This window comes from Malus domestica, chromosome 09, assembly GCF_042453785.1.
Source record: "Malus domestica chromosome 09, GDT2T_hap1".
Lineage (NCBI taxonomy): Eukaryota > Viridiplantae > Streptophyta > Magnoliopsida > Rosales > Rosaceae > Malus > Malus domestica.
Window position 1 is genome coordinate 15,245,661 of NC_091669.1, and position 20,044 is coordinate 15,265,704.

A 20,044-nucleotide genomic window follows, 5' to 3' on the forward strand; every position below is an offset into this window, starting at 1 on the left:
GAGAAGCTGGCACATCTGCTTGGAGAACAAATAAGGAACTGCAACATAACCAAAGAGCAAAGCTTCGCCGTACAATATCATAAAATCATCACTTGCAAGTGAAAAGCTAAGTGTCACCCTGTTCAAGAGGAAAGCTGTGGAAAGTCAACAAGCACGACCAATGATTACTTATTAGTTTTATTCATTATCTTTTATCGTAATTTTCAATTTTTCGTTTGCAATTTTTTTTTTTTAATTAATTTTCTTGCGTACTTAACTGAATTATTTCTTTTCTTTGCAGGAACTTTTGGTTATTTCCACCCTTGAAGTTGATTGCAGAATTTTAGCTTGGGGGTCATCGCTTGATTTTACTGCAAATTAGGGAAGTTTTCAGTCCAATTGCGTTATTTTGTTTCTTATTATTTATTTATTTTATTTTATTTTTTTATTTGCATTATAGTGTTTTCTGACATTGGGGACAATGTCAAGTTTAAGTGTGGGGGTAGAAATCTCTAGAATTTCATTTGTTTCTGTGTTGTTGCTTTTTGTTTTCTTTAAAAAAAAAAAAAAAAAAAAAAATCGGAAAATTTAAAAATCCAAAAATATTGTCTTGTTTTCCTTATTGTTTTGAATTAGATTTTTGTTAGTTTCCCGACCCAATGATATAATTGAATAAAATTTGAACCATGATCATCAAGAACTTAGTTAACATGTGTTTTGTGAAATTCCTAATTCTTTTGTTAGTTTTGTACATGTTTGATCATCTTTGAAAAACCAAATGCACATAGCCTTGTTGATGTGAAACTAAAGCATAACGTAAAGCTTCATATGTGAATTTAGTGACCATATACATCCTATGTGAGTTTTTGAGCCTATTGAAAGTGTGTGCATTTTTCATACACTCCTATTCTTTCATGTGTGCTGAACTTATGTGAGATGCATCTCTAGAACTTGCGTAACGATCTTTCGAAATGTTTGTCATTGATTACATGAACTTGGAAATGATAGAGGCATTAGGTTTACCACCATGGCCCAAATAACCATGTTTCCCAACAGAAAAATGATATCATTAGATTGCCAATTTGAGCCGTGTTTGTTGAGCCTTTTATTTCTTATCACCAGATATGTCTACCCTTATACCTGAAATATTTTTCCTTACCCTTTCCAAGCGAGCAATGCGAGATTGTCTTATGAGAAATGTTTGTGAAGTACTTTGAAGGTGTTTGGCAAAAGAATAAGTGTGGGGGTATTTCATGTTTGTATTTAAAAAAAAAAAAAAAAAAAAAAAAAAAAAAAAAAGAAAGAAAGATTGTATACAAAGAAAATAAAAAGTTTTTAAAGTTTCAGTTTAAGAGTATGGTTGGAGGTGCTAGAAGAATTGCTGGAGAGCTTGAGTTCTTATAAATCTAAAGAAAAGAATTGCTTGCAATGTAGCTTGGAACTTGTGTTTTCCTATTCTTTCATTTCAATAACCCTATCCCTAAGCCTCATTACATCCAATAAAAGTCCTCTTGATTTAAGTTTTGCAATTATGACTGTGGAGAAGTGATCTTTATGCAAGCTTATGGTAGAAATTTCACATTTGTTTCTTTGAGCGAAACACATTAAAACTAAACACATATGTGATTGAGTGTATATCCCGTGAGAAGGTTACTAGTTTGCATATGATGATTTTAAAAAATAAAAACTTGAAATTGCATTAGCATGGCTATCTCACACATTACACTTCAAGGATGATTCAAAGATTATTGCTAATATTTGAATAAGGAAGATGAACTTGGATTAACTTGTTTGGTGCTAGCTATGGTTCTTGATGATTTGTGTTCTCAAATGAAATTCTATGAGGGTCACATAGGGGGAAACTAATGTTTTTTCATGTTAGTACTTTTTCATGTTTTCTTTGTTTTGCTCGAGGACTAGCAAAAGCTAAGTATGGGGGTATTTGATCGGATCATATTTATATATATTTTTACTTCAAATTCACTCGTATTTTCTTAGTCAGTTCTTTATATTTTTGAGCTATTTACGTTATTTTTGTGTTTATAGGATTTGTTATGCAAAGAAAATAAAAACAGCACAAATGAGTTTTAAATAATAAACAGAATAGTTACTTCGAACATTATGATTTTTTTTTGTAGGTCAATTCATTGCGATTATAATCGAACTAAATCTCTGTCCTTAAATCTATGCAGAATGTATATATGCACCACGCATTGATTTTTCCAATATCTGTTTACGTGTATAAAGTGCATGCAGACGGTACTCACTCGTTTTCTTTTTGGTCAGCAAGCGTGGATTTCCAACTAGACAACAAAAGAATCCAAGGAAGGCAAGTCAGACGTGGGGAAAAGTGGGAGTGTGCTGGCTGAGACCATGTTCTATGTTCCAGCTGAGAACCGAGAAAAGAAAGCTGCTTTGCAGCTGGAGAGAAAAAAATAGGAGCTGTAAAGAGGAAACAAGGGGTCAGCGTGAAAAGGAAAGCAGAAGACAGCTAAGAAAGAAATAAAATAAAAGAAAGGCAGCAGATATCACGGGACAGGGAAGAGGACCGAAAAGGGAAAACGCTGCCTTGGCAGCGTGTGAGAGAGTGAAAGAAATAGAGGGGGGGAGCTGCCTTTGGGCAGCTCGCAGAGAAGAGGCGCTGCCTTTGGCAGCGAGAGAGGCCCAAGGCGCGGCATTGGTGGAAGGAGAGAGCTGCCTTTGGCAGCGAGCAGCAGGGGACAGGAAAGAGCTGCCTTTGCAGCACAAGGAAAAAGGGGGATAGCAGTCAGCGTGGAAGGCTGACGGGGCAAGTGGGCACGGGTAGGAAAGGAGTCAGTACGGGGTGAGGGCGGTCTTGGGCGCGGAAAAGGAAAGGCTGCCTTGGCAGCAGAATTGAGGACGGTCAGAAGGTGGGAAGGCGCAGAGATGGATAGAGAGAAAGAGTCAGACGCCAGAAAAACAGAAAAAAAAGATAGAGAGAAGGAGGGGGACTGACGCAAGGGCAGCATGGGCAGAAGCAGCAAGCACTCTCCTCTCTCTCGGTTAAATCTTTCTAAATCTATATTTTATTTCTGTTTTTAATAATGTGTAATTAAATTTATTTTGGCTAGAGGTTAATTCGAAACCATGGATATATTTGTAATATGAATTGATTACCTTCGGTTGTGATTTCATAAGTTGTGAATTCAATTTACTTATCCGTTCGTATAAAAACTGATTTGTGTATGTTGGTTGAGAGTGCACGCTTAATTTACATGCATGAATTTGATGCTAGAATATAAGTGAATTTCACCTAATCGTTATGAACTTATTTTCACAAGTAGTAAAGGTTGCTAGTCACAATCACGTTAAGTAAATTCTTGGCAAGAGTATCATGCTTTTCATAGTTACGAATGCCTCGTCAATGCTTATAGTTTTCACAAAGTTTAATGATCTTTGATTGTATCTCTATTGTGCTTTTCACGTAGGGGACTTTTGAAGAATGTTTTGAATTGTTGTATGCGTTTTCCCGTCCAATTCAATAACTTAAGGAAAACTTGAAGATTAAAAAAGTGTTGTTCACGGTTAATCTGAAGTGTTGAGTTTCACAACTTATTGAAAGAACAACTGAAAATCAATTTAGGTTGCATATGTGTCATGTGTAGAGAAGAACCCTCTAGCTAATCCATCACCTATCCTTTCACCTTAATTTCATGTTTTTGTAAATTCTGTAATTTATTTAAGTTTAATTTACTTCTAGTCAAAACCAAACACCCTTCCATTATTAAATTATATTATTTAGTTAGTTTTCTTTATTGTTAGTCTCTTAATTTAATTTCCGTCCATTTCAGTTCCTAGTGTTTAATTTAATTGTTTTCATTATTTTGAGTCATTTTAAGTGTGTTTCGAGTTATTAGAGTTTTTAGCCTAGTTTTGTGTCCTTGAGTCTTATTTAATATTTTTAAATTAATTTAGAATAGATTAGCAATCTCTCCTAATCCCCGGCCTAGAACGATACCCTACTTACATCTATACTACAATTGTCAAAAAGAGGGTTTAATTTTGTGTGTTAACTTATTTTTCACATCACGGGGCATGCCAACTCGTCAACCAAACTCGATCGGGGAGTAAAATGTGTTGTGTGGCATTGGGCGCGTTGCTGACTTCTTAATCTTGCAACTGTGGTCGATGAAGGAACACGTCTCGACCTTCAAGTTCTAGAGCCTGAAGAGAAGGCTGCTCGTTATGTGAAGTTCACAAATCGACGGCACCGGATTCGGTCACAGTGATTATATTTGTAAGAGTATAAGCACGTCGAATCAACACCAAACTATATAGGCACAAGTACTCAAAGCAAATGTACGTCTTAATCGTAAACGTAGTTCAGCCGTCAGAATGCCGAACTCTAAATCCCACTTGTGAGTATCCAATCATAAAATAACTTGGCGTTCAATGTGCCAAGCCCAGTAATCTGTAAAACCCCACTTCGCTGAGAAGGCTGATGAGATGACCTCTACCAACAAAGATTCAAAAAACCTTTGTCGATCGAGACTTGGATAAGTAATCAGTCGGCCGAGATGCAGTGCTGTTTATCCAAATTGAAGGTGTTTCATGATCGGCTAATTCTACGACAATAGTGATGTTTATCCAAACTGAAGGTGCCACCGGTTTCCTTCACAGTGCTGTTTATTTAAACTGAAGATGTGTCGGTGAAAAGAAAATAAAAATCCCAAGGTTGTTGAGAGGTTTCGCGTAGAGCGAAAGTTTGCGCAAGGCAGTTTGTGTGTTGAATTGGAGGGGCTTAGAATGATGCACCTCCTTCTTATTTATAGCAACCAATCTCATCATGGCCGAACCATAACTATACTCGGATTAGGATTCTTTATCCTAATCTAACTAAGTCTCGGCCAATCCTACCTCCATTTGGATCTTGAACCAAACTCTTTATCTAACCACATTCACTTCTCAAATCTTAGCATCCTTATTCCATTAAGACTCCTTATCATACTAGGACTCGGCCCATTTGCACTTATCCAGATCAATTATTCTTGCAATAGGACTAGGCCGACCTGACTGGGCGGCTCATGACCATTGGACGACCAATAGAATTTTTAGAAGAGGTTTAGACCGAACATAAAACTACACTCGGCCCAATAATCTTATTTTGGGCCCAAACAGTATCAAAACAATAATAAAAAAATAAAAAATCCCTACCAACCAACCATCTCCAAGCACCCATCCCTTTACTGCTTTGCCATGGCTTCCGGCAAACCTCATCTACCCCCCCCCCCCAACTACTTTGCAATGGCTTTCGGCAAACCACATTCTAAAGCACGTCCTAAAGGGGCGTATGGTATGGGTTTCTCATAAAAAAATTGAAAAGTGCTTCATTTAGGAATTAGAAAATAATTCTGCTTACAAGTGGTTCTGCTATTGACACTTTTATTCAAATCACAGCAATTACAAATAGTGTGCTTCCTAAACAAACACTGAAAAGTTCTTCTTTAAAAAGCTTTGAAAAGCGCTTTTATAACATGTAAGCACTTCTACGTAAGTCTAACAAAAATGCTTTTGATTAGTTGAGAGTTTTTTAGTCATTTCAAAGACTACGTACAAGTTTGGACATTTCAATTAGCAAGCATCAAAGTTCTAAATTAACCTTGACATAGCATGTGACGACCCGTCCCTAATTTTCTATGTAATTCTATCCCCCGAGTGTGTAACTTGACATTTATGCCCTTGTTGGCAAAGTGACGTGGACGTACTCATTTGGTTTTTAATTATTTTTATCGTTATCGTAATTAAATAGTACTCGTTGTTCCGAACGCGTGAGCTCAGGTTAGACCCGAAACAGACTTGTAACGAAAAGGTTACGTTTATTTAAAGTGCGTTAACAACAGGTAGAATTGTACACACATGTGCAAATTATCCAGTGTTGGAAACACTGTTTTAGATAGGGTCAGTCAGATTTTATAGATTTCTTGTAGTTTTTTTTATTAAATGAAATATGATCCCTTATCTCTTTAAAATTGGACTCGTGACCTGTTTTCACCCACCAATCAGTCACTATCCTCAATTCTCTCACCCAATCAGATTTCTTCTTCTCTTCAGCCAATCAGAAAGCTTTCTCTCTCTATCTCGAGACCCTCTCCTCTCTGCAACACACATACACCACCACCAAACTTCACGAATCGAGCATAAAATTACCACCATCATTTTCCTCTTGTTCCCACGAACACATCCATACCAACCAATCACGAAATGGACAAGTTTTAAGTGTTCAACTCAAAGCAACTCGGAAGCTCTGACTCGGGGGTGATTTTCTCCACGATTTTCCATTCGAGTTGCACATTTTTAGAAGGTTTGGAAGCATCTAACGAGGCCACTAGCCTAGTTTTGAAGTGAACCCAACGAGGAAAACCATGGGTTTGAAACAACAAAAGTAAGGCCGAGAGTCTCGAGTCCATTTTGATCCATTTCCCATCCATTTTTGGACTTTTGGAAGGTACAACCTTATTCTCCTCTTCCTGAGCTTCATTTCCGTATAAAGTTTGTCAAAAAAGGTTGAGAAATGAAGAAGATATGAAGGTTTAAAATTTTTCCAGAATTCGGCCAAATTCTCCAGTTTCCGACAAACCAGACAAAGGCATCAGCATCGGCGGACGGGGTGACAATGGTAAAGGTCCACCGAAGAAAAAGACGGAATATTCTGTCAGACTTAACAGAATATTCTGTGTCGTTAGGGTTAACGAAATATTCTGTCAAATCTGATAGAATATTCCTCTGTCAATCTGTCAAACGTGTCAGGTGCGTGGCCTGCGTGTGTGGCCGTGACCTAGCGGCGCGTTACGACGTGTCCGACCACCGGTCGGCGAGTGGTTGACATGTACGGGTCCACGTCGTCGAGTAGAATGTTTTCGTATATTTAAACCCTCTGTTTGAGTAAACTATAAGGGTTTTTCCTAACCTTTTTGTTTATGTCCTTATTAATTAATTAGTTTAGTTATTTCCCACATAGGTGAGACTTATCCCGATGATGTACGAGGACAAGCGAGGCTAAGAGGCTACGATCCATTGATGTGTCAGTGAGTGGGCATTTGTTTTTATATATATGATATATAACGTTTTATAGTATCCACAAAAGCTTTTGAATTGACTTATGCCTATTATGCCATGATTAAATAATGTTATAAGAAATGTTGTACTATTGTGAAATACTAAAATAATACTACAGGATACGCAGGTAAGTTTATTATGTTGACTAGAATTATTGAATCATTATGGCATGCTTGTATTTATGTAGTCTACTCATCATTGTTGCACCCCGGTGTTAGTGCTCGCTTAGGGCCAAGGCCAGTCTTTCACGTGTATGTTCACTTCTGCACCGCACACTCGCCTTGAATCCAAGCAGGTGCCAGTCATGTTGTACAGGTTACAATAGGCAAGTCTGACATCCTGTCGCACATGTTGCAATAGACAACTCCGACTTATATGTGACCGCGAATAACGCCAGTTTTCACGTGATTGTAGCATTAGAGTGTATATTATGATTACACACTGCCCTGTCGTACATGTTGCATTAGGCAACTTCGGCTTGTGTACTAGCATAGATTGATGAGCATCAGTCCAGTCGTACAGGTTGCATTAGGCAACTCCGACTTGTGTGCTAGCATAGATCAATGAGCATCTGATTTTATTATGCTATTGTTAGGATATTGTGATTGGCATATTTCTGGAATTATTGTTGATTTGCATTTGATTTTATACTTATACGTAGTATGATTTTCTGGAAAATATACATGTTTTACGGCGAGGGGTTAGTATGTTAAGAAAATAAATGGATTTTATAAACTTTTGTTTTTGCCCACTCACCCTTCTATTTTTCGCCCTTCCAGGCCCTAGTCAGCTGATTTACTCTCGTGTACGAGGAATATCCGGTGGTTTTGACATATCCATAAATAAGGTAGGGACTTTTCCCGGTTTTGTCTTAAGTACTTAACTAGTTTCGAATGCATTACTTTATCATCTAGGCTCTGAACATTTGTATTCTATGGGTTTTACCCACTACTGCATACTCACTTTATTAGTTTAAACAAGTTCTAGTTTCGGTTTTAATTTATTCGCATTTTTACATCACTTACACTTTTGGTTATGTCACATTCTGGTGACACTTAGCATGCCTCGACTCAGGTCAGGGTGTGTTAGTTTGGTATCAAAGCATAGGTTTTGGCAGTCCTGCATTCCCCATATGTGTCATAGGTCCTAATAATTTTTTATCTCTTATGTCTGAATCATGCCACCTCGTAGAACGCCACATGTCATTTCTAAGACTGAGTTTCCCGATTTTAGGCAACTCGATGAGGCTATCGCCAGCGCCGTTTAGTCCACACTTCGCCTCCCCAGATGACTACCCTAGATACCGTATCCCATATTCAGATAAATAACTTCTTTGGCAATGAGAGACCTGAGAAATCTTTGGTTTGGATCGACCATGTTAAGAAGATTTTCCGAGTTATGCAGCGACAGGTGAATCTTCCAAATAAGTGATGGGTCGAGACAGCAACTTGGTTTTTTCTTTGGGAGCTGGATCATGGTGGGCTCAAGAGTCACGCTCGTTGTCTGCTCAAGATGCCATAAGTTGGGATGTTTTCAGGCATCTATTTGAGGTTAGATTCACACATTCGGAGTACAAGGATCGAAAGAGAGAAGAATTCATAGAGCTGAAGCAAGGTAAAATGTCAGTCACATAGTACCACTGAAAGTTCACTGACTTATCCCGTTGTTGTCCCGAAATCACTGGGAATCCCAGAAAAATGCTCCGTTAAGAAGGGGACTCATAAACGACTGCGTTCATTGGTGACTTTTACTCCATGGTCTACCTGCCAAGAATTCTTTGAGGTTCTGCTTCGTGTTGAAGATTCTAAGAATGCTCCTAATGATGACGATGATGAGGAGGACAATAATAATGCTTAAAGAAATAATAATAAGGGCAGTCATCCTTTGACCGATGAAAAACTCAGAGTTTCAAGATAAGCAGTAATATTACTGGATCGTCAATCGGTGGTTCAAGTTTCAATACACCGCTAATGGAAGGGAAGTCCACAGGCAGTTCCCGCTTTCAAAATCAAAGGAACTCTAATAATTCTGGTGTTCCGCTCTGTCGCAGATGCAATAATCGTCATTATAGTGAATGTAAAAGGGTAAATAGTGGGTGCTGCGGTCATATGGGACACAGAGCTACTCAATGTCCTATGAATCAAAAACCTCAACCTCTTACTCTACCATCTACAGTTCCACTCCAGCAAATTCAATGACTTGGTACCAAACATCAAATAGGTTATGAGGGTGTTTTTCATTATCAGGGTGACATACCCCAATACTAATGAGGAGCATATTAGTACCCGCATGAAGTTCCCTATTACCAGGGTGGCTATCCACAGTATCAGGGGGTTATACGTCGTATCAGGATGGTGGAGTACAGTGGTACACTGGAGGATAGTCCCAGAATCTTAATGTAGCCTTTAGTAGTGGCGGTTCGACCAGGTAGACAAATTAGACCAATTAAGGTCGAGACAATCAGGGATGGGACAACGAGGGAAATAGGGTTATGGAGGCTGACAACAGGCACAGGGCCGTGTCAATCACATCACCTTGCAGGATGCTCAAGCTAACCCCGACTTGATTATGGGTACATTAAATGTTCTTGGCCATTTTGCTAGAATTTTAATTGATTCAAGTGCTACTCGTTCAGTCATTTCTCATACGTTTGCTCAAAAAACTCAACCTCACACCACTCCCTTCAGTTATGAGTTGGAGTTCTCGATGCCTAGAAGGTGAAGTTTGCTATGTTAGTTGGGAGTATCGAGGATGTTGTAATGCCAGCTAATCTTGTTTCCTTGAACATCGTTGATTTCGATGTTATCTTGGGCATGGATTGGTTAGATTATAATCGTGCCATGTTGAAATGTCACCAGAAGATTGTTACTTTCCATCAACCGGGCATGCCGATTGTAACTTTTATCGGCAAAGTGGTCTGAAAGATGGAGTTTTCTCTGCCATGAGAGCGAAACGGATGTTGAGGAAAGGTTATCAAGGCTACTTAACTCATGTAGTTATGACTGAGGAGACTCCTGCTGGTATGGAAGACGTTCGGGTAGTTAGACAATTTCATGATGTTTTTCCCAATGACTTACTTGGCCTACCATCGGATCATGAAGTGAAGTTCACCATCGACCTAATTCCAGGTACCGACCTTATTTCTTTAACTCCTTATCGTATGACTCATACGGAGTTAAGGGAATTAAAAACCCAGTTGCAAGAACTTGTTGAAAAAGGGTTTATTCAACCGAGCACTTCCCCTTGGGGAGCTCCAGTCTTGTTTATGAAGAAGAAGGACGGAACGCTGAGGCTATGTATTGATTACAAATAGCTAAATCGGGTGACGATTAAAAACCGCTATCTGTTGCCTCGCATCAATGATCCTTTTTATCAGCTTTGTGGTGCTTATGTTTTCTAAAAAATTGATCAAATGTCTGGCTATTATCAGTTGAAGATTAGAAGTGATGATGTTCCATAAATAGCCTTTCGAACTCAATACGTCATTATGAGTTTCTCGTGATGCCATTCGGGTTAACTAATGTTCCAACAACTTTTTGAACTTGATGAATTGGGTATTCCATCCATACCTTAACAGGTTCATAATTGTTTTCATCGATGCCATTATGGTGTATTCTAATAGCGAGGCTAACTATGCTAGACATCTACGTCTGGTTTTGAAGAAGTTAAGGGAGAATCAGTTGTCCGCTAAATTCAGTAAATGTCAGTTCTGGCTGGATCAAGTGTCATTCTTGGTACACGTGATATCAGCTCAAAGTGTTCCCGTGGATCCTCAAAAAGTAGTAGCAATGGAAAATTGGGAGCAACCTCAGATGATCACTGAAGTTCGGAGTTTTCTTGGTCTTGCAGGCTACTATCGACGCTTTGTGAAATATTTCTCAACAATAGCCTTGCCTCTGATAAGGTTGACCAGGAAATGAGTTAATTTTGAATGGAATGATGAATGTGAACGGAGTTTTCAACAGTTGAAGTACTGTCTCATTTATGCGCGTGTTTTGGTACTTCCCGATGACAGTGGGAATTTCGAGATCTATAGTGACGCCTCTCTGAATGGTCTGGGCTGCATGTTGATGCATCATGGAAAGGTGATCGTGTATGCTTCACAACAATTAAAGCATCATGAAATGAATGCCCTATTCATGATCTCGAATTGGCAGCTATTGTTTTTCGCTTTGAAATTTTGGCAGCACTATATTTATAGGAAAACATGTCAAATCTTCACTTACCATAAAAGCCTCAAGTATATCTTTACTAAAAAAGAACTTAATCTCCGATAGCGTAGATAGATGGAATTGATCAGCGATTATGACTTCACTATCGAGTATCACCCTAGTAGTGCAAATATTATAGCAGATGCTCTTAGCATGAAGTTTCACAGTCGACTCAATACTCTTTATGCATGTCGTGTTCCTCTTCTCACCGACCCAAGATCTACTAGAACCACTTTGGGAGTGGATCACCAGGGAGCTCTACTTACCAACTTTCAAGTTAGACCAGTTTTATTGGATCGTGTTCTCGAGGCTCAGATGAATGACTCAGAATCCTAGGAGTTAAAGCAAGCGATGTTAAACAACAATAGGGGAGATCTCAGCTTATGCAATGCATCTGAGGAGTACTAAAATGTATCATACTATTTGACCTTTCTATTACTAGCTAGGAATGAAAAGAGAAATTGCGAAGTACATGAGTCATTGTTTGGTCTGTCAGCAGGTCAAAGCAAAAAGAAAGAAACCATTCTGATTGCTACAACCATTTCCCATACCCCAGTGGAAATGGGAAGACCACAATGGATTTCGTGTACAAGCTGCCTTGTACACATAATGGCTACGACGGTATTTGGGTGATTGTAGATCGACTTACCAAGTCAGCGCATTTCCTACTTGTTCGTGAGAACTATCAGTTAAATCGGTTGGCTGAACTTTTCATCTCTGAAATTATCAAGTATCATGGTGTTCCAGTTAGTATTATTTTTTATCGAGACCCCAGATTTACTTCGAAATTCTAGGTACCTTTTCAAGAAGCTTTAGGTTCGAAGTTACTCAACAGCATCGCCTATCACCCTCAAACAAGCGCTTACATTTGATATAATTCGCCTACAACAATAGCTTTCACTCCAACATTGGTATGTCATCATTTGAGGTGCTTTGTGGGAAACCATGTCGTACATCGTTGTATTGGTCTGAGGTCGACGAAAGAGTTTTGGTTGGTCCTGAAATCATAGATGAGACGACACAGAACATTCAGGTGATAAAAGCTAACCCGAAAGCAGCCCAAGATCGGCAAAAAAGTATAGCAAACAGACATTCGACCGACATAGTATATGAGGTTGGAGATTGGGTATTCTTAAAGCTGTCGCCGTGGAAAGGCGTTGTATGATTCGGGAAGAAATGAAAGCTAAGCCCTCATTACATCAGGCCATACCAGATAATTAAGCGAATAGGTGAAGTTGCTTATCGACTGGATCTACCTCCAAAGTTGTCGAGAGTGCATAATGTGTTCCACGTGTCTATGCTACGGAGATATGCCTCTGATCCGTCACATGTGATTCATCTGCAACTATTAGAGATTAATCCAGATTTGACTTATGAGGTTCCAGTGATGATTCTTGACTGGAAAGACAAAGTTCTAAGGAACAAAACCATTCGTATGAGGAAAGTTTTATGGAGAAATCACTTTGTTGAGGAAGTTACTGGTAGACAGAGGAGCGTAAGCGAGATCTTTATCCACATCTGTTCTTTAATTATGATTTTCAGTAGTGTTGAAATTTCGGGGATGAAATTTTCTTAAAGGGGTAGGTTGTGACGATCCATCCCTAATTTTCTATGTAATTCTATCCCCGAGTATGTCAGTTGACATTTATGCCTTTGTTGGCAAAGTGACGTGGACGTACATATTTGGCTTTTAATTATTTTTATCGTTATCGTAATTAAATAGTACTCGTTGTTACGAACTCGTGAGCGCGAGTTAAACCCAAAACGGACTTGTAACGAAAACGTTACGTTGATTTAAAGTGCGTTAACAACGGATAGAATTGTACACACGTGTGCAAATTATCCGGTGTTGGAAACACTGTTTTAGATAGGGTGAGTCAGATTTTATAGATTTCTTGTATTTTTTTAATTGCATGAAATCTAATCCTTTCCCTCTTTAAAATTGGACCTGTGACCAGTTTTCACCCACCAATCAGTCACTCTCCTCAATTCTCTCACCCAATCAAATTTTTTGTTCTCCTCAGTCAATCAGAAGGTTTTTTTTTTTTTCTCTTGCTCTCTCTTCTTCTTCTTCTTCTTCTTCTTCTTCTTCTTCTCCTTCTCTCTTTATCCCGAGACCCTCCCCTCTCTGCAACACACATACACCACCACCAAACTTCACAAATCTAGCATAAAATTACCACCACCGTGTTCCTCTCGTTCCCACGAACACATCCGTACCAACCGATCACGAAGTGGACAAGTTTTGAGTGTTCAACTCGGAAGATCCGACTCGGGTGTGATTTTCTCCATGATTTTTCGTTCAAGTTGCACATTTTTAGAAGGTTTGGAAGCATCTAGGCAACTCCCCGAGGCCACTAGCCTAGTTTTGAAGTGAAGCCGATGAGGAAAACCATAAATTTGAAACAACAAAAGTAAGGCCAAGATTCTTGAGTCCATTTTGATCCATGTCCCGTCCATTTTGGACTTTTGGAAGGTACAACCTTATTCTCCTCTTCTTGAGCTTCATTTCCATATAAAGTTTGTCAAAAATGGTTGAGAAATGAAGAAGATATGAAGGTTTGATTTTTTTTTTTCCAGAATCCGACCAAATTCTCCAGTTTCCAATGAACCGGACGGCGACAGAGGTCCACTGGAAAAGAAGACAGAATATTCTGTCAGACTTAACAGAATATTCTGACAATGTTAGGGTTAACGAAATATTCCTTCAAATCTGACGGAATAGTCCTCTGTCAGTCTATCAAACGTGTCAGGTGCATGGCTCGCGCATGTGGCCTTAACCTAGCGGCGCGTCCGGCTACCGGCCGGTGAGTGGTTGACGTGTACGGGTCCGCGTCGTTAAGTAGAATGTTTTCGTATATTTAAACTCTCTGTTTGAGCAAACTATGGGGGTTTTTCCTAGCCTTTTTGTTTATGTCCTTATTAATTAATTAGTTTAGTTATTTCCCACATAAGTGATACTTATGCCGAGGACATATAAAGACAATCGATGCTAGAAGGCTACGATCCATCGACGTATCAGTGAGTGGGCATTTGTTTTTATATATATGATATATAAAGTTGGGTAAATTACACTTTAACACCTCAGGTTTGAGGTCTATTGCAACATCATACAACGTCTTCAAAACATTTCATTTTCATACCTCAAGTACTATTTTATTTCAATATAATACATCCATTACATTTCCCATCTATTGATCCGTTAAGAGCTAACATGGATGCCACATTTTTGCCACGTGGCTGCCAAATTTGTGCCACATGGCAAATTTTTATTTTAAAAAATTAATTAAAAAAAAAAACTAAATACCCATTTTCTTCCATTGCTTCTGCCATAGGAATCCAACAACCCCTCCCCCTCTAAACTATCCTCCATCCACCCCACAAAATATCCCTGAAACTCTAATCTTCCTCTCAATCCAGTTCAACGAACTGGCAAGACTCTAAAGAGAAATACAACCCTGCAAACTCACGAAATTGCAGAAAGCAACCCTACTCCACCAGTGGACACCCCTTCCCAAAACCATAACCAAAATTTATAATTTGAGTTGGGGGTCCCTGAATTTGTGCAATGCCAGCCCACATCTTCTTCTCCATTTTTCTTCTCCCTAGCTTCTTCTCCAGTAACTCCACAACGTCTGCAGGCTTCCCAATGCGAATTTAAAAAACTCCCGCACCAAAATAAAACCCAGATCTCAAAACCAATAAAATTACCGAATAATTACTGACAAGGAAGGGGAAAACCCTCAACCAATTCGAGCTTTGCACATGATCTTAGGTTTTTGAGCAGCTTCTCCAAATAAAATATTTGAACTTAGCGATGGTAGGAAAGCCGGACGGCGACCAGACGAGGCTTTTTTTATCTCTCTTGCTCCATCCCTGCTCCCTCTGATTAGATGATGAAGCCGACACCAGTTCCTCGTGCTTTTCGATTCTCAAAATCCACGACTCGCCTCCAACTTTGGCCTCGCCGTCGTGCACTGCGTTTCGTCGATCCCCTATACCCATTCGTTTGAGTGGAATGAGTCGGTGTCGTGCTCAAAGGTTGGCGATGGCCACAAACCACCGTGGACGAAGACTCTAAGCCCTCAATTCCTATCCATTGATACTTCTTCTCCACCGGATTTAGTTTGGCTGCTGGGAGAAAGATCTCCACCAGATCTTCTTCTTTTTTTTTTTTTTTTTCTTTTTTTCCATATTAACATTTAAAATAATTATTTTTATTTTCTTATGTGGCATATTATTGACTGCCACATCATCAAAATAGTGGAACCCACTTGCCACAACATCACTTAACAGTCAAAATTAACGGTTTGACTAACGAATGTACGAAATTGAACAAAAATATAAGTTTGTGTATGAAATTGAAATGTTTTAAAGATGTTGTATCAAGTTGTAATAACATCCAAACTTGAGGGGGTAAAATGTAATTTACCCTATAAAGTTTTATAGTTTCTACAAATGCTTTTGAATTGATTTATGCCTATTATGCTACGATTAAATAATGTTATAAGAAATGTTGTATTGTTGTGAAATGCTAAAATAATATTACGGGATGCACATATATGTTTATTATGTTGACTAGAATTATTGAATCGTTATGGCATGCTTGTATTTATGTAGTCTGCTCATCATTGCTGCACCCTGATGTTAGTGCTCGCCTAGGGCCAGGGCCAGTCTTTCACGTGGATGTTCACATCCGCACCGCACGCTCACCTTAGATCCAAGTAGGTGCTAATCATGTCGTACAAGTTGCAATAGGCAAGTCCGACATCTTGTCGTATAGGTTGCAATAGGCAACTCCAACTCGCATGTGACCACAAATAGCGCCAGTTTTCACGTGAATGTAGCACTAAAGCGTATATTATGATTACACCTAGTCCTGTCGTACATATTGCATTAGGCAACTTCGACTTATGTGCTAGCATAGATTGATGAGCATCAGTCCAATCGTACAGGTTGTATTAGGCAACTCCGACTTATGTGCTAGCATAGATCAATGAGCATCTGATTTTATTATGCTACTGTTGGGATATTGTGATTGGCATATTTCTGGAATTATTTTTTATTTGCATTTGATTTCATACTTATACATAGTATGATTTTCTGGAAACTATACATGTTTTAAAGCGAGGGGTTAGTATGTTCAGAAAATAAATGGATTTTATAAACTTTTGTTTTTGCCCACTCACCTTTCTGTTTTTCTCCCCTCCAGGTCCTAGTTAGCTGATTTACTCTGTGGATTCCGAGGAATATCCGGTGATTCTAACATATCCATAAATAATGTAAGGACTTTTCCCGGTTGTGTATTAAGTACTTAATTAGTTTCAACTGCACTACTTTGTCATTTATGCTCTGAACATTTGTATTCTATGGGTTCTACCCACTATTGCGCACTCACTTTATTAGTTTAAATAAGTTCTAGTTTCGGTTTTAATTTATTCACATATTTACATCACTTACACTTTTGGTTACATCACATTCGGGTGACGGCCAGTATGCCTCGACTCTAATCGGGGTGTGTCATAGCACTTATTTTTGTGCTTTTGGCTGAAGCAATCCACTTTTAATACTTAGTTGCTGAAATTTCAGCAATAAAATGTCAAAGTTGGATCATTTTAGCTAGAAATACAACTTCACCGGGTTTGTTTTTTGTTATTTTTTAAATATGGGCCTTGTTTTGACAAAAAAAAAATATGGGCTTTGCTTATTGAGACGTATGGCTCCTTCAGGCCCAAAATAAAAAATAAAAAATTACCACCTGTCCCGTAAAAGTCGTCAATGTGTGCTAAATTACTAAACGATCCACGGTCTTTGAATTAATCTACTAACCGCCAAAGTTCCAAACCACCACCCCACCACCCCACCACGTTCTCTTTCATCACTCACTTTCGAATGTAAAACCAAACGACAACCACCGCGATGTCGTCGCCAGTTCCAGACAATGTCTTCGTCTCCCAACTCTCCCGATTCGTCCTCTCCTGGGACGGCGCCGTTCTGGGCGTCTCCCTAGCTTGCGCCGCCGTGCACTCCGTCCTCAATTTCACCTCCACCTCCTCATCCCTAAGCAAGCTCCGTGATGCCCCCGCCGTCAAAGTCTCCGATCTCCGCTCAATCCTCCCCCTCGATCAATCCGACAAGCTCGTCGTTGTACGCGGCACCGTCGAAGCCAAGTCCGCCGTCGACGGCACGTGGACGGGCCTCCAGTCCGGCGTACTCGTCTCTAAAGAAACAAATCACAGAGCCGTCATCGTTGACAGTACCAAAACGGTACGTTTGCTTTCTTTCATGGCTCAGAAAATTCAGTTTCTGTTATTTCTTGCGGTGTGTTTGGATGAAAAATTGAATTCAGAATTGTTTTTGTGCAGTGTATAGTTCAGGAGTGGAAGGGCTTAATCGGATGGTCGTCTGATTTGAGAGCGATAATTTGGAGGTATTGGAGAGAGCACGAATCGAATTTGGTCAGAAAGGTACTCGAATGCCTTAATTTTTCTGTATTTTCTGTGAATTTTGATGGCAATTTAGTTTACTTGAATGCATTAAATTATGAAAAGAAATGGTAATTTTGATTTCATATTTGTGTAGGTTCCTTTCGTTCTTGTTGATGGTGATCAATGGCCGATTCGGGATATTGTGGTTGTGAATGTGGAAGGATCAAGGCATCCTTTACCTCTTACGATAGCTTATCATCATTTGCAACCTGTACATGCTTCTCCCTATTCTTTCTTGGAAGCACTTTTTGGCACTAACTACCCTGTGAGTTTTGCAAGTTTTCGCTCTCAATGTGCTTTTTAGTATCTGAGTTATTTGCTTTGGCGTTCTTTAGCTTATCAATTTTTGTTTCCGATTTGAAGGTTGCTTTCCTCAATGTTGAGAAGATTCTTCCGGTGGGAAAGGAGATTAGTGCTGTAGGTCTCTGCAGTTTGAGAAATGGAGTCCCGGAAATCAAGTCCTGCAAGGATCTTCCCTATTTTCTGTAAGTGGGTTTATTCTTCAACATGTTCTTTTCTTTTTTCGGGGTTAATATGTGTAGGATTTGTGATGAGGATGATTGACGTCAACATTGCTACCATTCCAGTTTAATGGTTGTTGAATAATATGATATACTAGCTATGATATTAGATACTTAGATTCCTTAACTAGTCAGTGGTAACTTAATTTGAACAGTCTGGTATAATCTTCTCTCTCTCAGGAGTGTTTCCATCTTTGAAATAGCTAACGCCACTACGAAAAGCTTCTCTCTCTCTCTCAGAATCAGTTGCCACTTTTTTCACGAAGTATGACGTGCATCCTAAGATGGATTAGATTAACAATAATTATTGTTTTATTGGGTAAGTAAAGGAAGATTTTGATTCTGCCAATGTGTGAGGATGAAGAGAAGGCACAGCAAGGGGGTGATACAGAGAAGAGAAAGAAATAGAAAGAAAAGCGTAAAAGCTTCCAGTAACTTCTTGTTTACTCTATCATAATGTATCAGTTTAGCAGTGCTCTCATCCATTATAAAATCTGGTTCCGGAACTAAGTTTCAGTCTTGTCATCTAGAGGAGAGAAATATTATAGCTTTTTATAAACTTTATTAGTTTGTTTTGAAGATTCCAGGTTTTTTTTATTGATAATATGTGGCCGTAGGAAGGTCCATTTCGTCCGAGGGCCCTATCTTATCTATACTTCTTTTTTTGTAATTTTCAGTCAGAAGCGTATTTATACTGTATTTTATCTGATATTGTATCTTTTGAAGCTCTGAGATGTCTAAGGACGAGATGGTTGCAGATCTTGCATCACGTGCAAGAATGCTGTTCTGGGTTGGGATTGTTCTTGGTTCAATGTCAATTGGAGTCCTTGGCTATGCTGTTGTGAGGTAAATATTTTCCTTGAAATGTTAAATTCCTTTACCCTATTCTGCTTGCATCTTCCTGTTCAATCTTGATAGCTAGTAAATGTCTCTAGGGTGGTAACAAGGAGAACATTTTGCAACGTTACTGAATTTCCTCGGGTGCCATTTAACTATGTTGACTTCTGAATGTTCAGTTTCTTTTAATATCTCTCTCGTATGTCTTGCATGGCTAGAGATATCCTTTAAATGGTGTTTAACTTAACTTTCATTGTCAAGGAGCGGTGGAGAAAGGAAATTATGTTCAGTGAAATACAGGAATGCACGACATGCATCATGAATAATTTTTTATTTTTTCTTTCAAGATTTGATATTACAACTTCAGTAATTACAAAACTGTCGCGTACTTGATGTTTGAATTTAAGAGACGAAATGGAAATGGTTAACCAATGATGATCACAGCGATGTGAAATGAGTTTCAAGAAACTGATTAACAAATTGTTTCAGGAATTGGAATAGATGGAAAGTGGAGAGGCAACAACGGCAGTTACAGCAATCAAGCCGGGATGCTGACAGCAATGCGGAAGCTCAAATTGAAGACGAGGATGCAGGAGATGTTCCAGAGGGGCAGTTTTGTGTCATATGTCTGACGAGGAGAAGGCGGTCAGCATTCATTCCTTGCGGGCATCGAGTTTGTTGCCACCCCTGCAGCATATCAATCGAACGGGACATAGCACCGAAGTGTCCTGTTTGTCGGCAGGAGATCCGCACTTCACTGCGAATATATGATTCTTAACATGTCTAGTATTTTGGAGAAACTGTGGCATGTTCGGTGTATATAAAAGTTGGAAGTAGATTCATCTCGTATGTACTTGTGAAGCCTTATGCGAAGCGTAAGCCAATTTCGTTATTGGTAATTTCGGGCCACATAGCAAACATCATTTTCTTT

The 20,044-nt window shown here is 39.1% G+C and overlaps 1 protein-coding gene across 1 annotated transcript; it reads left to right on the forward strand.

Moving 5' to 3' along the window:
* The first annotated feature begins 17,098 nt into the window (after window positions 1–17,098).
* Window positions 17,099–20,012, forward strand: LOC103453615 (E3 ubiquitin-protein ligase SPL2-like). Its single transcript, XM_008393173.4, has 6 exons — window positions 17,099–17,534; window positions 17,633–17,734; window positions 17,850–18,020; window positions 18,119–18,240; window positions 19,003–19,122; window positions 19,603–20,012. The coding sequence occupies exons 1-6, from the start codon at window positions 17,187–17,189 to the stop codon at window positions 19,889–19,891; spliced, it is 1,152 nt and encodes a 383-aa protein (XP_008391395.1). The 5' UTR covers window positions 17,099–17,186; the 3' UTR covers window positions 19,892–20,012.
* The last annotated feature ends 32 nt before the right edge of the window (window positions 20,013–20,044 follow it).